Source organism: Colletotrichum lupini, chromosome 1 (genome assembly GCF_023278565.1).
Source record: "Colletotrichum lupini chromosome 1, complete sequence".
NCBI classification, from domain to species: domain Eukaryota; kingdom Fungi; phylum Ascomycota; class Sordariomycetes; order Glomerellales; family Glomerellaceae; genus Colletotrichum; species Colletotrichum lupini.
Window position 1 is genome coordinate 5,332,136 of NC_064672.1, and position 15,179 is coordinate 5,347,314.

The 15,179-nt window shown below is 33.4% G+C and overlaps 3 protein-coding genes across 3 annotated transcripts; 1 reads left to right on the plus strand and 2 right to left on the minus strand.

The window, feature by feature from the left end:
- Positions 1–3,781: 3,781 nt before the first annotated feature.
- Positions 3,782–3,937, minus strand: CLUP02_01614 (uncharacterized protein; the record flags this gene model as incomplete). The annotated part of the gene is made up of 1 exon (XM_049280653.1): positions 3,782–3,937. One exon carries the CDS (start codon positions 3,935–3,937, stop codon positions 3,782–3,784), a length of 156 nt encoding a protein of 51 aa, XP_049136610.1.
- Positions 3,938–9,061: 5,124 nt separating this feature from the next.
- On the plus strand, positions 9,062–9,490 carry CLUP02_01615 (uncharacterized protein; the record flags this gene model as incomplete). The annotated part of the gene is made up of 1 exon (XM_049280654.1): positions 9,062–9,490. One exon carries the CDS (start codon positions 9,062–9,064, stop codon positions 9,488–9,490), a length of 429 nt encoding a protein of 142 aa, XP_049136611.1.
- Positions 9,491–9,539: 49 nt separating this feature from the next.
- CLUP02_01616 (uncharacterized protein) lies at positions 9,540–14,245 on the minus strand (the record flags this gene model as incomplete). The annotated part of the gene is made up of 4 exons (XM_049280655.1): positions 9,540–9,639; positions 9,732–9,927; positions 9,986–10,207; positions 14,239–14,245. The coding sequence occupies 4 exons, from the start codon at positions 14,243–14,245 to the stop codon at positions 9,540–9,542; spliced, it is 525 nt and encodes a 174-aa protein (XP_049136612.1).
- Between the last annotated feature and the right edge of the window lie 934 nt (positions 14,246–15,179).

The following is a 15,179-nucleotide window of genomic DNA, read 5'->3' on the forward strand; positions in this document are numbered from 1 at the left end:
GAAAAGGCAGAACTAAGTTCGAGGTAAGACCCGTCGTCATTTAAGGTAGGTAAAGCGGCAAGACCGAGGCTCAATGACGATCACCCTTCCGTCAGGGGCATGGAGTCAACTTGGATACTTTCTGAATGTCGGAATGGTGCTTGATGATAGAAATCGGTCGCCATGATTGAACGATCCTATCTTGAGTCCTTCTTTGCAGATGAGGAGTAAAGGATGGCACTGGAACATGATAAAACACAGTGGTATGCTACCTACTTGCTGAATGCATGCTAGGTATTTTCACTACGTTTGGAAGACCTTTGACATCACAGGGGTACTAGTCATGTCTTATGGAAAGAATCTAGTCAGGCCAACGCTGATAGCCATGCCAATCCATCAGTGCTGGGTTGGAGATATTCCCGGATTCACCGGATATAGTGTACTATAATCAAGCTTTCACCGCGACAAGTGTCATTTCATTCGACGGAGTGGTTCGTTTTACACTCCAGCCGAGCTAAAGATGATTTTTCATTAGTACATAAGTGTTAGTATCCCTATTACAGGGTAGTTAGTTCGAACCGTAGTTAACGAAGAGATTAATTGAACTATTTAAATATCTACGTAATAGGTATAAAAAAGAAGTTCTAACCGTAGGTTAGGCTAGCTATAATAATTATAAATAGGGCCCCTAATTAGCCCCTGCGTAGTTAGTTATATATTACGGTCGAATTAGACTTCTAATCCAATACTAACTTTCTCTTTTTTTTATTAATTTAACTATTATAGTTAGAGGTATAATTCGACCTCGGGCCCGTTTATTAAGTTATCTCCTTTTCCCCCTTTTCTCTACTCTTTTTATATAACCTATCCCTCTATTTATATAATAACTTTTTTATTACTTACGAATTATTCTAATCCCTTATTAAGTACTACTTTTATAAAAGCGTTTATAAAGTTATTTTTATTATTAATCTAACGGATCTTAAGTATTTCGCGCTTTTTATACGATTACTTAAGAGCTATAATATTAATTATAAACCTCTTTTCCTTCGTCGTTCTTAATTTAATAAGGTATTCGTATAGCGAGTAAGAATTAGTATAAATAACCATTAAAATAAGTAAAAGGCAAATTCGATTGGTAATTTCTTTTAGTATTATTAAAATTGCATAAGAGAGGTTAACGCTATTAATTATACTATAGACCTCTAATATTAGCATACTTCTCGTTACTTATTTATTTTTAGTTAATAAGTAATAGATTATATTATTATATATAATAAATTCGCTCTTACCTAAACTCTCGTTAACTAGGATAATAATATACCCTAATTACGAAATAAGGTCGTTATTATTCGTAAATAACCTATTAATAAAGACGTAAAGCTTACTAGTCGTAAAGTTAATTAGGTAATAAACGAGACCTCGATCGAGATTCGTTTACTACTACTTAAGCCGCTTATTAAGTACTTCGATATTTTATTTAATTAGATCTATAGCCTACGCTACCCTAGCGTAATTAAAAATCGCCTCGGGCTAATAAATACTCGTAATATATACCCCTTATATAAGCTTAGCCTTATACCGCTTCTTAATATTAGTTACGTTTAAATTAACGAGGTTAATTTTCTCGCCCTACCCCTTTTATTAAAAAACGACGGTTTCCCTTTTAATTATAAAAGTCCTACTATTAAATACTAGGGGGGTATTTATTATAAAGACCTCTTTTAGCTTCGCTACGAAGCCCGCTTTTTAAAGCTCCTTATTCTCTTTTTTTATAAAGTTAATATCGGATAGGCTTAATATATCATCGGTCTATATTTTAATAATCCTAAATTAGTCGCTTTTATACTCCGCGATTAGTAAGCACGGGTCGTACGTAGAGGTAACTATTAATAGTTAATTAATATAGAAATCGTAGTAGGTAGCTTATTAATAAGTACCCGATTCTACGAGCCTATATAATAGCTTAAGCACTTTAATAATCGTACTTTTTAAGTACTTACTAGCTATTTCCTTTAGTAAATAGGCTAGGATCTTTTTTATAAGCCCTGTGGCCGATTAGGTATAAGCCTAGGTAATATTACGGCTCTAAATCTCGTATCCCTTTTTTTATAGCAATATTATTAGTGCTATTATTAATTATTAGCTATAGCGCTATATAGTAGGTAATTATATAAGTAGCGTCGCCTTTTTAACGTTACCGTACCCCTAAATTACGTATTTAAACTTCTCGTACGGTTAGGGTATTCCTTTTTTTTTTAATTTTATAAACTATTTACGATTTAAATATATAAAGGTTTATATACTTTTTTAGATCGTAGAAGATAAATTAATAGACCCTTTAATTACGTAGAGTATTTACTTTAATAAGATCTAATCCCTTATACGGCTTTTTAGTAATTATAATTACGCCTTTTTTATATAGTTTAACTATTAGCTCGAAATCGGCTTTCTCTTTTACTATATAAAAAGTGTTAATTACCTCGTTGCTAGTGATAAATTACTGCGTTAGTACTTACCGTTATAGTCTCCCGCGACGTCTCGCTAATAATATTAGTACCTTTTTAATAATTTCCTTTCTCTCGTTGTTTATTAGTACTACTACGATGATTTTGTTAAGGATAATTTCCTATACCTTTACTGCGGGTTATATAGCTTCCCCTAGCTCTTTTTCTTTTTATAAGCTAAAAATTACTTTAATAGGATCTATATAATATAGTTTAATTATTATAATTAATACTTTAAGTAGCTAGTTACGATCTCTCGTAACTACGTAAGAACGCTCGTTAATAAAAATTAATTTATATAGCCCAGCCTATTATTAAATAATTTCGCGCTATATTCGTATATCCGAATTTAGGGGTATATTTAAATTAACCCCTATATTAGGCCTATTGCGCATAGTAATTACCTTATTAACTTACCTTTTTATACTTACCTTACGTAATACTTATATTACTTTTTTAACTACTTAAGCTCGCTAGCTTATATTTAGCGATAGTAATAAGGCTAAGGTCGTTTTTAAATATACTCTAAATACTAGAAGCGTCGGTATAAGCCCGTTAGGCCCTATAGTATTATTATAATATTTAAGTACTATCTAGAGGCATTCGTCGTTATCGGAATCGGGATTTTCCTTTTTAATAATTTTAAACGCTCTTTTTAATTACTAGTGCGCCCTTTCTACCTTTTTAATACTATAATACGCTTCGACGGGCACGACTTTTAACTATATACCGTAGGCCGTTATATTTTTTTTAAATTTTACTAACTTAAAACTAGTATTAGCGTCGGTTTTAATACTATCTAGCGGTCCTTAGTATATATTAATCTAGCTTTTTCGTAAAGCTACTTATACTATTTTTACTTATAAATCCCGTAGGAATTACCCTACTTAGAATAATATAGCCTCGTTAATTATATATAGGACCGGTTAACTATTTAAATAGAAAATATCGACGACGATCTCCTAATTAAAGTTAAGCTTATTACGTAATTTAAATTTAAATTTGCATAGGCTCTGCGTATTTATTTAGTATTAGTAATATACTTTCGTTAACTACTCTAGCGCCCCTATTTTAATATTATTATTACTTAATTACTTTAAGAAGTTATATAGCCTCGTAACCGACGGGTAGCTAAATCTTTAATATAATTATCTAAGCTTACTTTTTATTAAATAATTAATTAACTTCGTATTATTAATAAGCTTTATAAACGCGTACCCCTATTATCGTTCGACTATTTCGAAGTGCTTATGGCTAGAGATTTTATTCCTTATATTATCGAATATAATACTTAGTCAATTTATATTTTTTAAATATAAGAGAAATAGGGTATTAACGGGTAGGATATAGAAAGTTATCGTTCCGAAGTACGTTTTTATTTTTACTATACTTAGGGCGACGATTTCCTTACTTAGGCCGAAGCTAATTTTCGTAATACCCGCTATTAACATATTAAGTATTACTAACGCGATTTTCTATAGCGCTTAGAATTACCCTTTTCTTCTTATTAACTATTATAATACCCTAGTATTTAGGATAATCCTATAGAAATTATCTAAGCCGTACTTTTTACTCGTATAGAATACTTATATAAGCTTAGTATTTAAGTAATTTAAGTAATATAAAAAGGGCCCCTCTAGCTACCCCTAGAATTACTTAGTATTATATCTCTTTTTTTTAAATATTAAGAAAGTAGAATTTTATGCTATTAAATTCGTCCTTTTACCTACCTCTATATCTATTATCTAAGGGACCTTTTCTTATTATCTATAGATAAAAGCCTACTTATTAAAAGCTTTTACTACTTTTTATTCGTTTAGCCTCGTATATCCTCCCGAGGCTAATAGGGTAAAAAAAGAATAGTTAATATTATTAACTTCGTTATAATTTAATTCGTTAGTATAAGGGGTAAGATCTTCCTTATCTTCCGAATCTCTTATAGGGTACGGGTATTTTAAATTACTAAATTAGCTACTTTCGCTAGGTTCCGTACCCCCGGATCTGCCCTTATATATAACGAGGAATTAGTTAAATCGATAAGGGCTAGTTTTACTATTTACTACCCTCGATTTTTTATATTATTTATACGATTTAGTACGCTCTTCCTCGGAGTAGTTACTTAACTAATATCTATCTTTTTTATAAATAAAATACTACTTCTTTTATTACCCTATTTACGAGTTGAATCTCTACCTATTTAACGAATCTAGGATTCCTTATTAACGATTACCGTACCTAGCTTCTTTTTTTTTTTTTTATACGTTTAGTCGACTTAATATTATTAATAAGGGCCGTCGTATACCTAGAAGTAAGTTTAGCGCGGTATTTTTACTTTAATATTAAAGCTAAATCTTAGCTTCGAGTAAAGCGTTTCGTAGTTTTTAAGTACTTAGTATAGAGTTATTTTTACCTCTAGAACGCGCTAGATTGCGGTATAAAAATATCCGACTTTTTACTTATTAGTCCCCTTATTTAGCTAGGTTTTCGCTAGCTTATTAATTTAATTAATAAGCTCTTTAAGGATTTCTATTTACAATTTACCCTCTATTATCCTAGCTATAAATATAAAAGAAATCGCTCGTAGCTTAAATAAGAGCTCTAGATTCCTATCGTAGGTCTCGAAGTAGCTTCGGATTACGTTAATAATATTAAAAAAGTCGTTTTAATCGAAATTACGTACCGCTTTGTAATAATAATTAGAAACCTTACCTACGAGTACGATATTAATTACCGAATAGTACTAGTATTCTCTAATTCCGACTTTTTTATAATAATTATAGAATATTGTTAGGGTCTCTTATAAGACCTCGTACTTCCCCTTAGAATATAATTTCTCTCTCGGGAAGATCTTTTTAAGATTTATAAATTACTTCGTATTTATTACTATATTTTTAGTATTTATATATAATCCCTACGTCGTTACGTATTGTTAGTAATTTTAAGTAGTTTATTTCTTTTTTTATTAGCCGATTAGTACCGAATTTCGTATTAATAATAGCGACGAGCTATAGATCGAAATAAGTAGAATTATCGATTATCGTACTTTTAGTACTATATTTTATTTTTATATATCTTTTTATAACGATAGATTGCTATTAGTAATTATAAAAAGGAAATCTAGGTCGTTTACCCTTTTTCTAAATTCGTTAAAGCGATTATACGCCTTATTAACTTATACCTAGGTTTATATTACGAATTCCTCCTCTATAATCGTCGTTACTAAGATTTCGTAAAGTTCTCGCGATTATAATTACGCTAATAATACCCCTTGCCTATAAAAAAATCTATTAACCGCTTTTATAATTCCTAAGCTTGCGTTTATAAACTATTCGTCTAGCTAATAGCTAAGGTCGTTTACGATTTCGTAAAATAGGGGTTACCCCTATAGCCCCTTTTTCTTATAAACCTTAGTTAAATAGATTAATACTACGTTAATTTACTCGCCGTTAGGTTAATTCGTAATTCTATATATCTACGTTCCCTAATAATCCGAGTTAATATTTACTTACTTATAAAGAATTAGGATTCTATTTAAGATCGGGTTTTTTTTTCTTTTTCCTTACCTTAACTCGCTAAGGGTCGTGCTCTAGCTTATACCCGTATTAGCGGTCGCTAGCGTATTTAATTTTAATAGGGATATATCTAATCTGCGCATTAGCTATAATAAACCTATACTTTTACTACTTAACGAATTTATTAAAGTTTAAGTAATTCCCGCTTCCTCTCGCTATCTCGCTACTACTCTCGTTTTTATTATTTTTAATAACTATTACTAGCCCTCTAGATCGCTAGCTATCGTTTTTATTAAGATCCCCCTTTTCGTTTAGTATAAAAAGGTAGGTTTTAATAGTCCCTTTTTTATTAGTAGTAATAGACGTTTATATTACCGTAAGAAGACGAAGTAATTAGTCTCGGGATCTTTATTAGTTACCGATTTTTATTATTTTCGGATACTTCTAGCCTCGTAAGCCTCGTGCTCTTTATAATCTCTAAATTACTTCTTTCCTTAACCTACTTCCTCTAGGGTAGTATTCCGTAATAATAATCGAAAATAGACGCCGGGCAGCTCGTAAAGGAGCCGTACGGGTAGTTAAGTATAGTTAGCGAGGTTAAGTCCTCTTTTTTATAAAGTCGCGTAGTTATTAAAAATACTTACCGCGATTTACGCTTATACTAACTAGGGTTAAATATTTTAAAGATCCTTTTTCTTATAGCCTCTTAGTACCTTATTTTATAGTTTCTTAAGTAGTCTTTTTTATAAACTAATTACGCTAATTTAGTAATTATCGTTCGCTAGTAATTCTTTTTATTACTTAGCTAATTTCTTAAAATTAATAATCTCGCGCCGGGAGCTAATAATATAAAAAGGGGCCTCTCGATAGCCCTCTAAAGGATTCTCTTCTTTTTCCTTAAACTTTAGTAAGAGGTCGCTTACCCTCTCTTAGATTAATAACTTTCTTTTTCTTTTTAAGCTAGCCGTCTCCTTCCCTAAGTTAACTTCCGATACTTATAATACTCGTAGCTCGAGGCTATTATAATCTCTAAATCCCCTCCTCTCTTATTAAACCGTCCCCTTAACTATATTCTTATAAAATACCCGGGGGGTAACTAAGGGGGCTACGAAGAGGCTATTTAAATTACGGGCCTCGAGGTTAGATCTATAAGATCCTTATAGTAATAAACCCTTTTATATACTATAAATTTCTTAGCTTTATAACTCCTATATTAATAGCTACTATACTTATTAAAAAGACTACTATACTTAAGGATCCTTTTTTTAAATCGCGCGGTGCTTTTTTATACCGTATTATTAAGCCCGTTCGTTATATTAGTTAATTAAGTAGGTAGTCGTTATATAGGGAATTCTTTTTATTAATTTAGTTAGTTAATTTCTAATTATAGGCCGGCCGCGGGGAAGTTATTTAGTAAAAAAGGCTATTTAAAGCGATAGCGAAATACTAATTACTTAAGTAGTTCCGTCGATTAGTATAGTTTAACGTAATAAACGTCGACCTCTTATAAGTAGTAAAGGTTTATAATTACTTAATTCCGTGCGGCGTTTAAGAATTATTTCCTTTTTTATTTATTTTTATAAGGTTAATTAGTATAAATCTCCTATCCCGTGCGGTTTTAAAAAGTCGTCTTTTTTGCGTAGCGAAATACCTTACTAATTTAGAATAGTAAAATTTAATTACTAATTAGTATTAGTATCCCTATTATAGGGTAGTTAGTTCGAACTATAGTTAACGAAGAGATTAATTAAACTATTTAAATATTTGCGTAGTAAGTATAAAAAGGAGGTTCTAACTGTAAGTTAGGCTAGCTATGATAATTATAAATAGGGCCCCTAATTGGCCCCTGCGCAGTCGGCTATATACCGCGGTCGAATTAGACTTCTAATCCGATAATAAGTCAACTCCGCTAATAGTTAATTTCTAATATAACTAATGCTGGATCCCCGTGGCGGTTGTACTGCACCGGAAGAGACCGAAATCTACCAGCGTATATTTTTAGTGTTTTTACTTGGCGTCAGTGTCCGCCAGGCATTAACCCTAGCAGGTATTCCATTGCCCCTTGTCATGGTGAACTGAGGTGCCGTTCCGGCGAGTTATTCTCATTTTTGGACAAGTGCTGCGTTGGTTTCGATTTGCCTACCAAATTCGGGTGCGCAAATTACTACTTAGTATTTTTTTCGACAGGTGTTTCGATTGTCTAATACGTTCCAGGTGATGTCGGCAGGTGTCTAGCTTAACTGAAGCCCATCACGGCAGGTTCCAGCTATCTACGCCGCATTAAGCAACGATTTCACGTCGCTTTTTACTTCATGTAGCAGTTCTGACTCAACCATCCTCGTCCGGCAAGAGATTCAATTCTCTCCGTTCTGGCAGAAATCGATGGGGTTGAGTTGACCAGGATTTCGAATTCGCGTATCTTGAATGATGCGAGCGATTCCCCTTCGGTTTCGGTGACGGGTTTCGGCAGCTAATATGGAGCGGCCCCGCCATTGCTCTCCAGCCTAAATGACTCGTAAAGAATACAAATACCACTGCAAATAATTACACGGTCATCGAGAAACAAAATCATTTGTTCACCCTCTAAAGTGATGCGTGAAACATGTTCAAGGGCTCATTCCCAATTAGGAGGCGGCTCTTGCGAGGCGCTGAGGGTATCGACGACATGGCGACAAGCACGACCGAAAAGCGAGCCGCCACAGACCAATTCAATCTCAGCTTGTTATCGCCCATGAACTACTGAGATAGAGACTCGAGTTAGCATGCGACAGAGCTCTTATTGATGCTCGCTGCTTTCCCGTATCAGCCACCATCGTATTACTTTTAGCGGGAGGCTGCTGCCTAATGTTGTCATGGCGACTAACAAAAGTTCCCTAGACTACCTCACTTTCTTTAGTTCTTTTGAACAGTCTTGTGCTCTCGCGATCTGGCCACTTGGCGGAGTTTGCGTTTTCAAAATCTCCTCAGGCATAAGCGCACAAGTATCACTGAAACGCTCGCCAAGCACACGGATACTTGCTTTCATTTTCCCTGCATCAACTCTCACCCCGAAGCGGAGTCGTAATGTATCCTAAGCCTGGTAGTGTTTTCGAAAACGGCGGGATTGCAAGTCTTACGATCCTTCTCTTTGCCACGACGGTGGACTGCATCACTCCGCTATCATCTGGCCTCGCTAGCACTGGAAAATGCAAGCCGGTGACTTGGGAAGATTCCACAACCCCCGGCCGGCCCGCGGCCACGGCCTCACGACCACGCGCATGCACAACTCACACAACCATTCATGGGATCAGAGGTGCCGATACAAAGCCTGGAGAGATCAACTGTCGCTATACTAGCGACACCAATGAGAACGTGGGTCCGGAGACCTGCCAAGAGCTCGCAACTCGTTACGGGATTACACTAGACAAGTTCTTCCTCCTCAACCCTTCTCTGGACCGAGACTGCGGGAACATACTTCCTTGCGCCTCATACTGCACTCGTGGATGTACGTGACCCCAATGCACGAGTTTTGACTGTTATCAAACTTATCTTTCTACCTGCTTTAGTTGTTGAACCAAAAAGGGCGTGGGATGGCATCTGTGGCCCGTCGCGCCCGGGGGTCACCTGTGTCGGGACTGACGGGCAATGCTGCAACTCCGAGACTTGGCGATGTGGTCAGAGAGAGTAAGTGATAAAGTCCCGATCCTTTCCTGCTATTGATGGCTGTCCATCATCGGAACTCGCAGATGCTGACCCTGTACACCGTGCTTCAGCATAGATTGTGCTCCCGGCACTTGCTGGGAGGGTATTTGCTGGGGCCACAAGGTGTACACCACCGATGGGACCTGCGGATATGCAAACGGGAATCGCAAGTGTGCTGGCAAGCATGGAACTTGTTGCAGTATCTATGGCCGCTGTGGCAGATATGAAGACTTTTGCGGCGCTGGAATCTGCCAATCGGGAGACTGTGAAAGTTTACAGCCACATATGGATGTATTCTTCATGAACGAGCAGATGTGCCGCATTTGAGTATTGCATCTACACAGCCAGAGATAGAAATGGCCAGAATGTCTTTTTGTAGTCTCCCTCTGGTATGCTCAGAGGGGCCATCTCGGATTTTGACGAAGGTGGGACCGTGTGAGGATGAAAAGTGAGGGGCATTTTGCGATACCCCGCCTACGTGGGCAGCCTCAACTCGATCGCACGGCTCTCCTAGCAAAAGCAGATAATCTTCATGCCATCAGGAAAATAAGCTTATTTCAACTAGCGATACATCTAGAAACATTAGAGGTCGTTCTCAACATGACAGAAGCCAATGATTGCTCGCAAACCGGTGGGGAGAGGCAAGACGGAAATCACTTCCCGTGCCCCTCGATAGCTAAACATATTTCCGGGGGCGGTTTACTACGGCAGACTGCAAGAGGCACTCCGCTAAAACCGTTCTTTCTAATAGACCTACGGCTACTATAAATTTTAGGCATTAATAGCGCGACTTTCTTATATATATAAATAAATATTATAATAAATCCTATATATTATTATAAGGAATTGTTTATAATCGTAAGTAGTAGTAGTTACGTAAGGGCGGTTATGCCGCTTAGTAAAAATAGGGTAGTTAGGGGGTATATCCTCCTTACTAATTTCTATTACTAATTAATTTCCCTTTTTTCTTAACTAACCTAATATTCTTTAAGTAAAATAAGTAATCCGCTTATGCCCTTATAATTACTTATTAGCGATCATATCTTATTTTATTATATTTTATACCCTTTTCTACTTTACTTTTATTACTATTACCTAATTATATACGCAATTATAAGTATAATATTCGTAATTTACTAATTAGAAATATTAATTAGGTATAATTAGGTAATTTAATACGCAATTACTAGTACAATTTTTACTAATTAGTAATTATGCTTTTTTTTAAGTTAATATATGCGTAATTATAAGTACAATTACGCGTACATACCTATTTATAATTTAATTCTTTTTATTTACTTTTTTTTTTAATATTAACTATTTACGTATATATACTAATAATTTTATATAGGATACTCCCTTTTTTAATAATCGCATACGCTATATAATACTTATAATAAGTACTTAATATAGCGTTCCGGCCCGTATTAAGGGTATATAGCTCCTAACGGTCCCCGTATACTAACCTACGTAGTACCCTAACGACCTTACGTTTTATAAAATAACCTCTTACCTCTTTACTAATACGTATACCTCTATATAATAGCTTCCTTATTATATAAATTCTTATATTATTTATAAGCTCTTTATTTTCCCTTTCGAAAACTTTTTATTAGATCTATAACCTTAGTATTATATAAGTTAGTATATACTACCCTATACTATTTAATATTACTATATTAACCTATATAATCTAGCCTTAGTATTAAATTAAGCTTAACCCTAAGATTACTAAGAATAGTTATTATATACCCCTAGATATTATTATAACTCGTACTTAAGCTACTAATACTATTTAGATAATTATATATAGTAATACTAAGACTAGTACCGAGTCGTACGCCCGTTATAAAGCTAATAAAATTATTTTCGCTAATTACGTTATTTTTATAAATAAGGGCTACTTTAGTTATAACTATATATTTATTATATATAAGTATACGCTTATTACGCCTCCCGTTATTACTTATACGTTACCTTATACTATTTTATATTTATTTATAGTTTACTAACGGTTCGTATTAGCTCGTAATACGCTTACTAAAGTCGTTAAGTATAATTATAACTATAAGGGCTATAATAAAGTCTATATTAGCGCTCTATTTAAGTCTCTAAGTACTATCCCCGCTATATACCTCTATATAATAATAAAAGCCCTTAAATAAGTAGCTAAGTAGGCTAAAAATAATAAAGAGGGTATATATAATAGTATATAGGATTATAAAGAGCGTTACTAACTTATATAGACTCTAAGTAAGGAGTAATTAATTCGATATTTTTATACGGTATAGTATAGGAGTTTATATAAGTATATATTAGGATATAGTATAGTTAGGTTTAATACCTAAGTAATAAGGCCCTTACGGAGTCGTAGGGTACGTATTAACTATAAACTAGAATATACGCGCTTAGTTTAGCCCGTAAGAAGCTATAATTAACCGTATAAAAGCTCCCCCTAAAGTTTAACGTTTTTAATAAAATTATAGAACTTTTATTTATCGTATATTATTATTATATACTTTTCTATCCTTTTTAGCGTTATAGATCCCCGTAAGCGTTTATATTTCTATATATATACTTATAAGACTTTATAAGTAAAAGGATACCCCTATATATCGCTATAATTATATATAAATATTTACCCCTTATTTAAAATTTCTTTTTTAGTTTCTTATTTTATATATTACTACTTTCTTAGAATAGCACGACCGCGTATTAATTTTTTACTATATTAAATAATAATTATTATAAAGTTAAAGAGTAATTAGACCTATAATATAATTATTATATATATTTTTATAGTTTCTAATACTAGAATTATAAAGCGAACTTTTGAACGTTAACTTACGAAATAGGACTTACGACGAGAAAAGCGTACGGTCTTTTTTAAAAATCTATTAATTCGTATCTAAAAATTATTCTTTTAATAATACTTAAACAATAAAGATATCCTTTTTTAACTCTAATCTAAAGGATTTATAATTACGGCTATAGGATTATTAACACTTCGTTAATAAAATTAGCTTTAGTAATAATAAATACTAAAATAGCTCGTAATTATATAATAATAATTAAAAGAGTTTTTTTTTAATATACTAAAAGTGTTAGTATCCCTATTATAGGGTAGTTAGTTCGAACCGTAGTTAACGAAGAGATTAATTAAACTATCTAGATATTTACGTAGGTATAAAAAAGAGGTTCTAACTATAAGTTAGGCTAGCTACGATAATTATAAATAGGGCCCCTAATTAGCCCCTACGTAGTTAGCTATATACCGCGGTTAAATTAGACTTCTAATTCGATACTAACTTTCTCTTTTTTTTATTAATTTAACCGCTACGGTTAGAAGTATAATTCGACCTCGGGCCCGTTTACTAAGTCGTTTCTTTTTCCTCCTTTTCTCTATTCTTTTTATATAACCTATCCCTCTATTCGTACGGTAACTTTTCTACTACTTATAAATTGCTCTAATCCTTTATTTAGTACTACTTTTATAAAAGCGTTTACGAGGTTATTTTTATTATTAATCTAACGGATCTCGAGTATCTCGCGCCTTTTATACGATTACCTAAGGGCTATAATATCGATTATAAGCCTCTTTTCCTTCGTCGTTCCTAATTTAACGAGGTATTCGTATAGCGAGTAGGAATTAATATAAATAACCGTTAGAATAGGTAAAAGGCTAATTCGATTAGTAATCTTCCTTAGCGTCGTTAAAATCGCATAGGAGAGGTTAACGCCGTTAATTATACTATAAACCTCTAATATTAGTATACTTCTCGTTACCCACTTACTTTTAGTTAATAAGTAATAGATTATATTACCGTATATAATAAATTCGCTCTTACCTATACTCTCGTTAGCTAGGATAATAATATACCCTAATTACGAAATAAGGTCGTTATTATTCGTAAATAACTTATTAACAAAGACGTAAAGCTTACTAATTACAAGGTCGATTAGGTAGTAAATAAGACCTCGATCAAGATTTGTCTATTACTATCTAAGCCGCTTATTAAGTACTTCGATATCTTATTTAGTTAGATTTATAGCTTACGCTACCCTAGCGTAGTTAAAAATTACCTTAAGCTAATAAATACTTATAATATATACCCCTCGCATAAGCTTAGCCTTATATTACTTTTTAATATTAGTTACGTTCGGGTCGACGAGGTTAATCTTCTTACCCTACCCCTTTTATTAAAAAACGACGGTTTCCCTTTTAATTATAAGAATCCCGCTATTAAATACTAGGGGGGTATTTATTATAAGGACCTCTTTTAGCTTCGTTACGAAGCCCGCTTTTTAGAGCTCCTTATCTTCCTTTTTTATAAAGTTAATATTAAATAGGCCTAATATATCGTCGGTTTATATTTTAACAATTCTAAATTAGTTACTTTCGTGCTCTGCGATTAGTAAGCACGGGTCGTACGTAGAAGTAATTATTAATAGTTAATTAATATAAAAATCGTAATAAGTAGCTTATTAATAGGTGCCCGATTTTGCGAGCCTATATAGTGGCTTGAGCACTTTAATAATCGTGCTTTCTAAGTACTTACTGGCCATTTATTTTAGTAAATGGGCTAGGATTTTCCTTATGAGCCCTATAGCCGATTGGGTATATACCTAGGTAATATTACGGCTCTAAATCTCGTATCCCTTCTTTTATAGCAATACTATTAGTACTATTATTAATTATTAGCTATAGCGCTATATAGTGGGCGATTATATAAGTAGCGTCGCTTTTTTAACGTTACCGTACCCCTAAATTACGTATCTAGACTTCTTATATAGTTAGGGTATTCCTTTTCTTTTAATTTTACGAACTATTTGCGATTTAAATATGCGGAGGTTTATATATTTTTTTAAATCGTAGAAAATAAATCGATAGACCTCTTAATTACGTAGAGTATTTACTTCGATAAGATCTAATCCCTTATACGGCTTTTTAGTAGTTATAATTATACCTTCTTTACGTAGTTTAACTACTAGCTCGAAATCGGCTTTCTTTTTTACTATATAAAAGGTATTAATTACCTCGTTACTAGTAATAAATTACTACGTTAGTGCTTACCGTCGTAGTCTCCCGCAACGTCTTACTAGTAGTATTAGTGCCCTTTTAGTAATTTCCTCTTCCTCGTCGTCTATTAGTACTACTATAACGATTTTATTAAGGATAATTTCCTATGCCTCTACTACGGGTTATATAGCTTCCCCTAGCTCTTCTTCTTCTTATAAGCTAAAAATTACCTCGATAGGATCTATATAATATAGTTTAATTACCGTAATTAATACCTCGAGTAGCTAGTTACGATCTCTCGTAATTACGTAAGAACGCTCGTTAACGGAAATTAATTTATATAGCTTAGCCTATTATTAAGTAATTTTGCGCTATACTCGTATATCCGAATTTAGGGGCATATTTAAATTAACCCCTATATTAGGCCTATTGCGCGTAGTAATTACCTTATTAACTTACTTTCTTATATTTACTTTATAT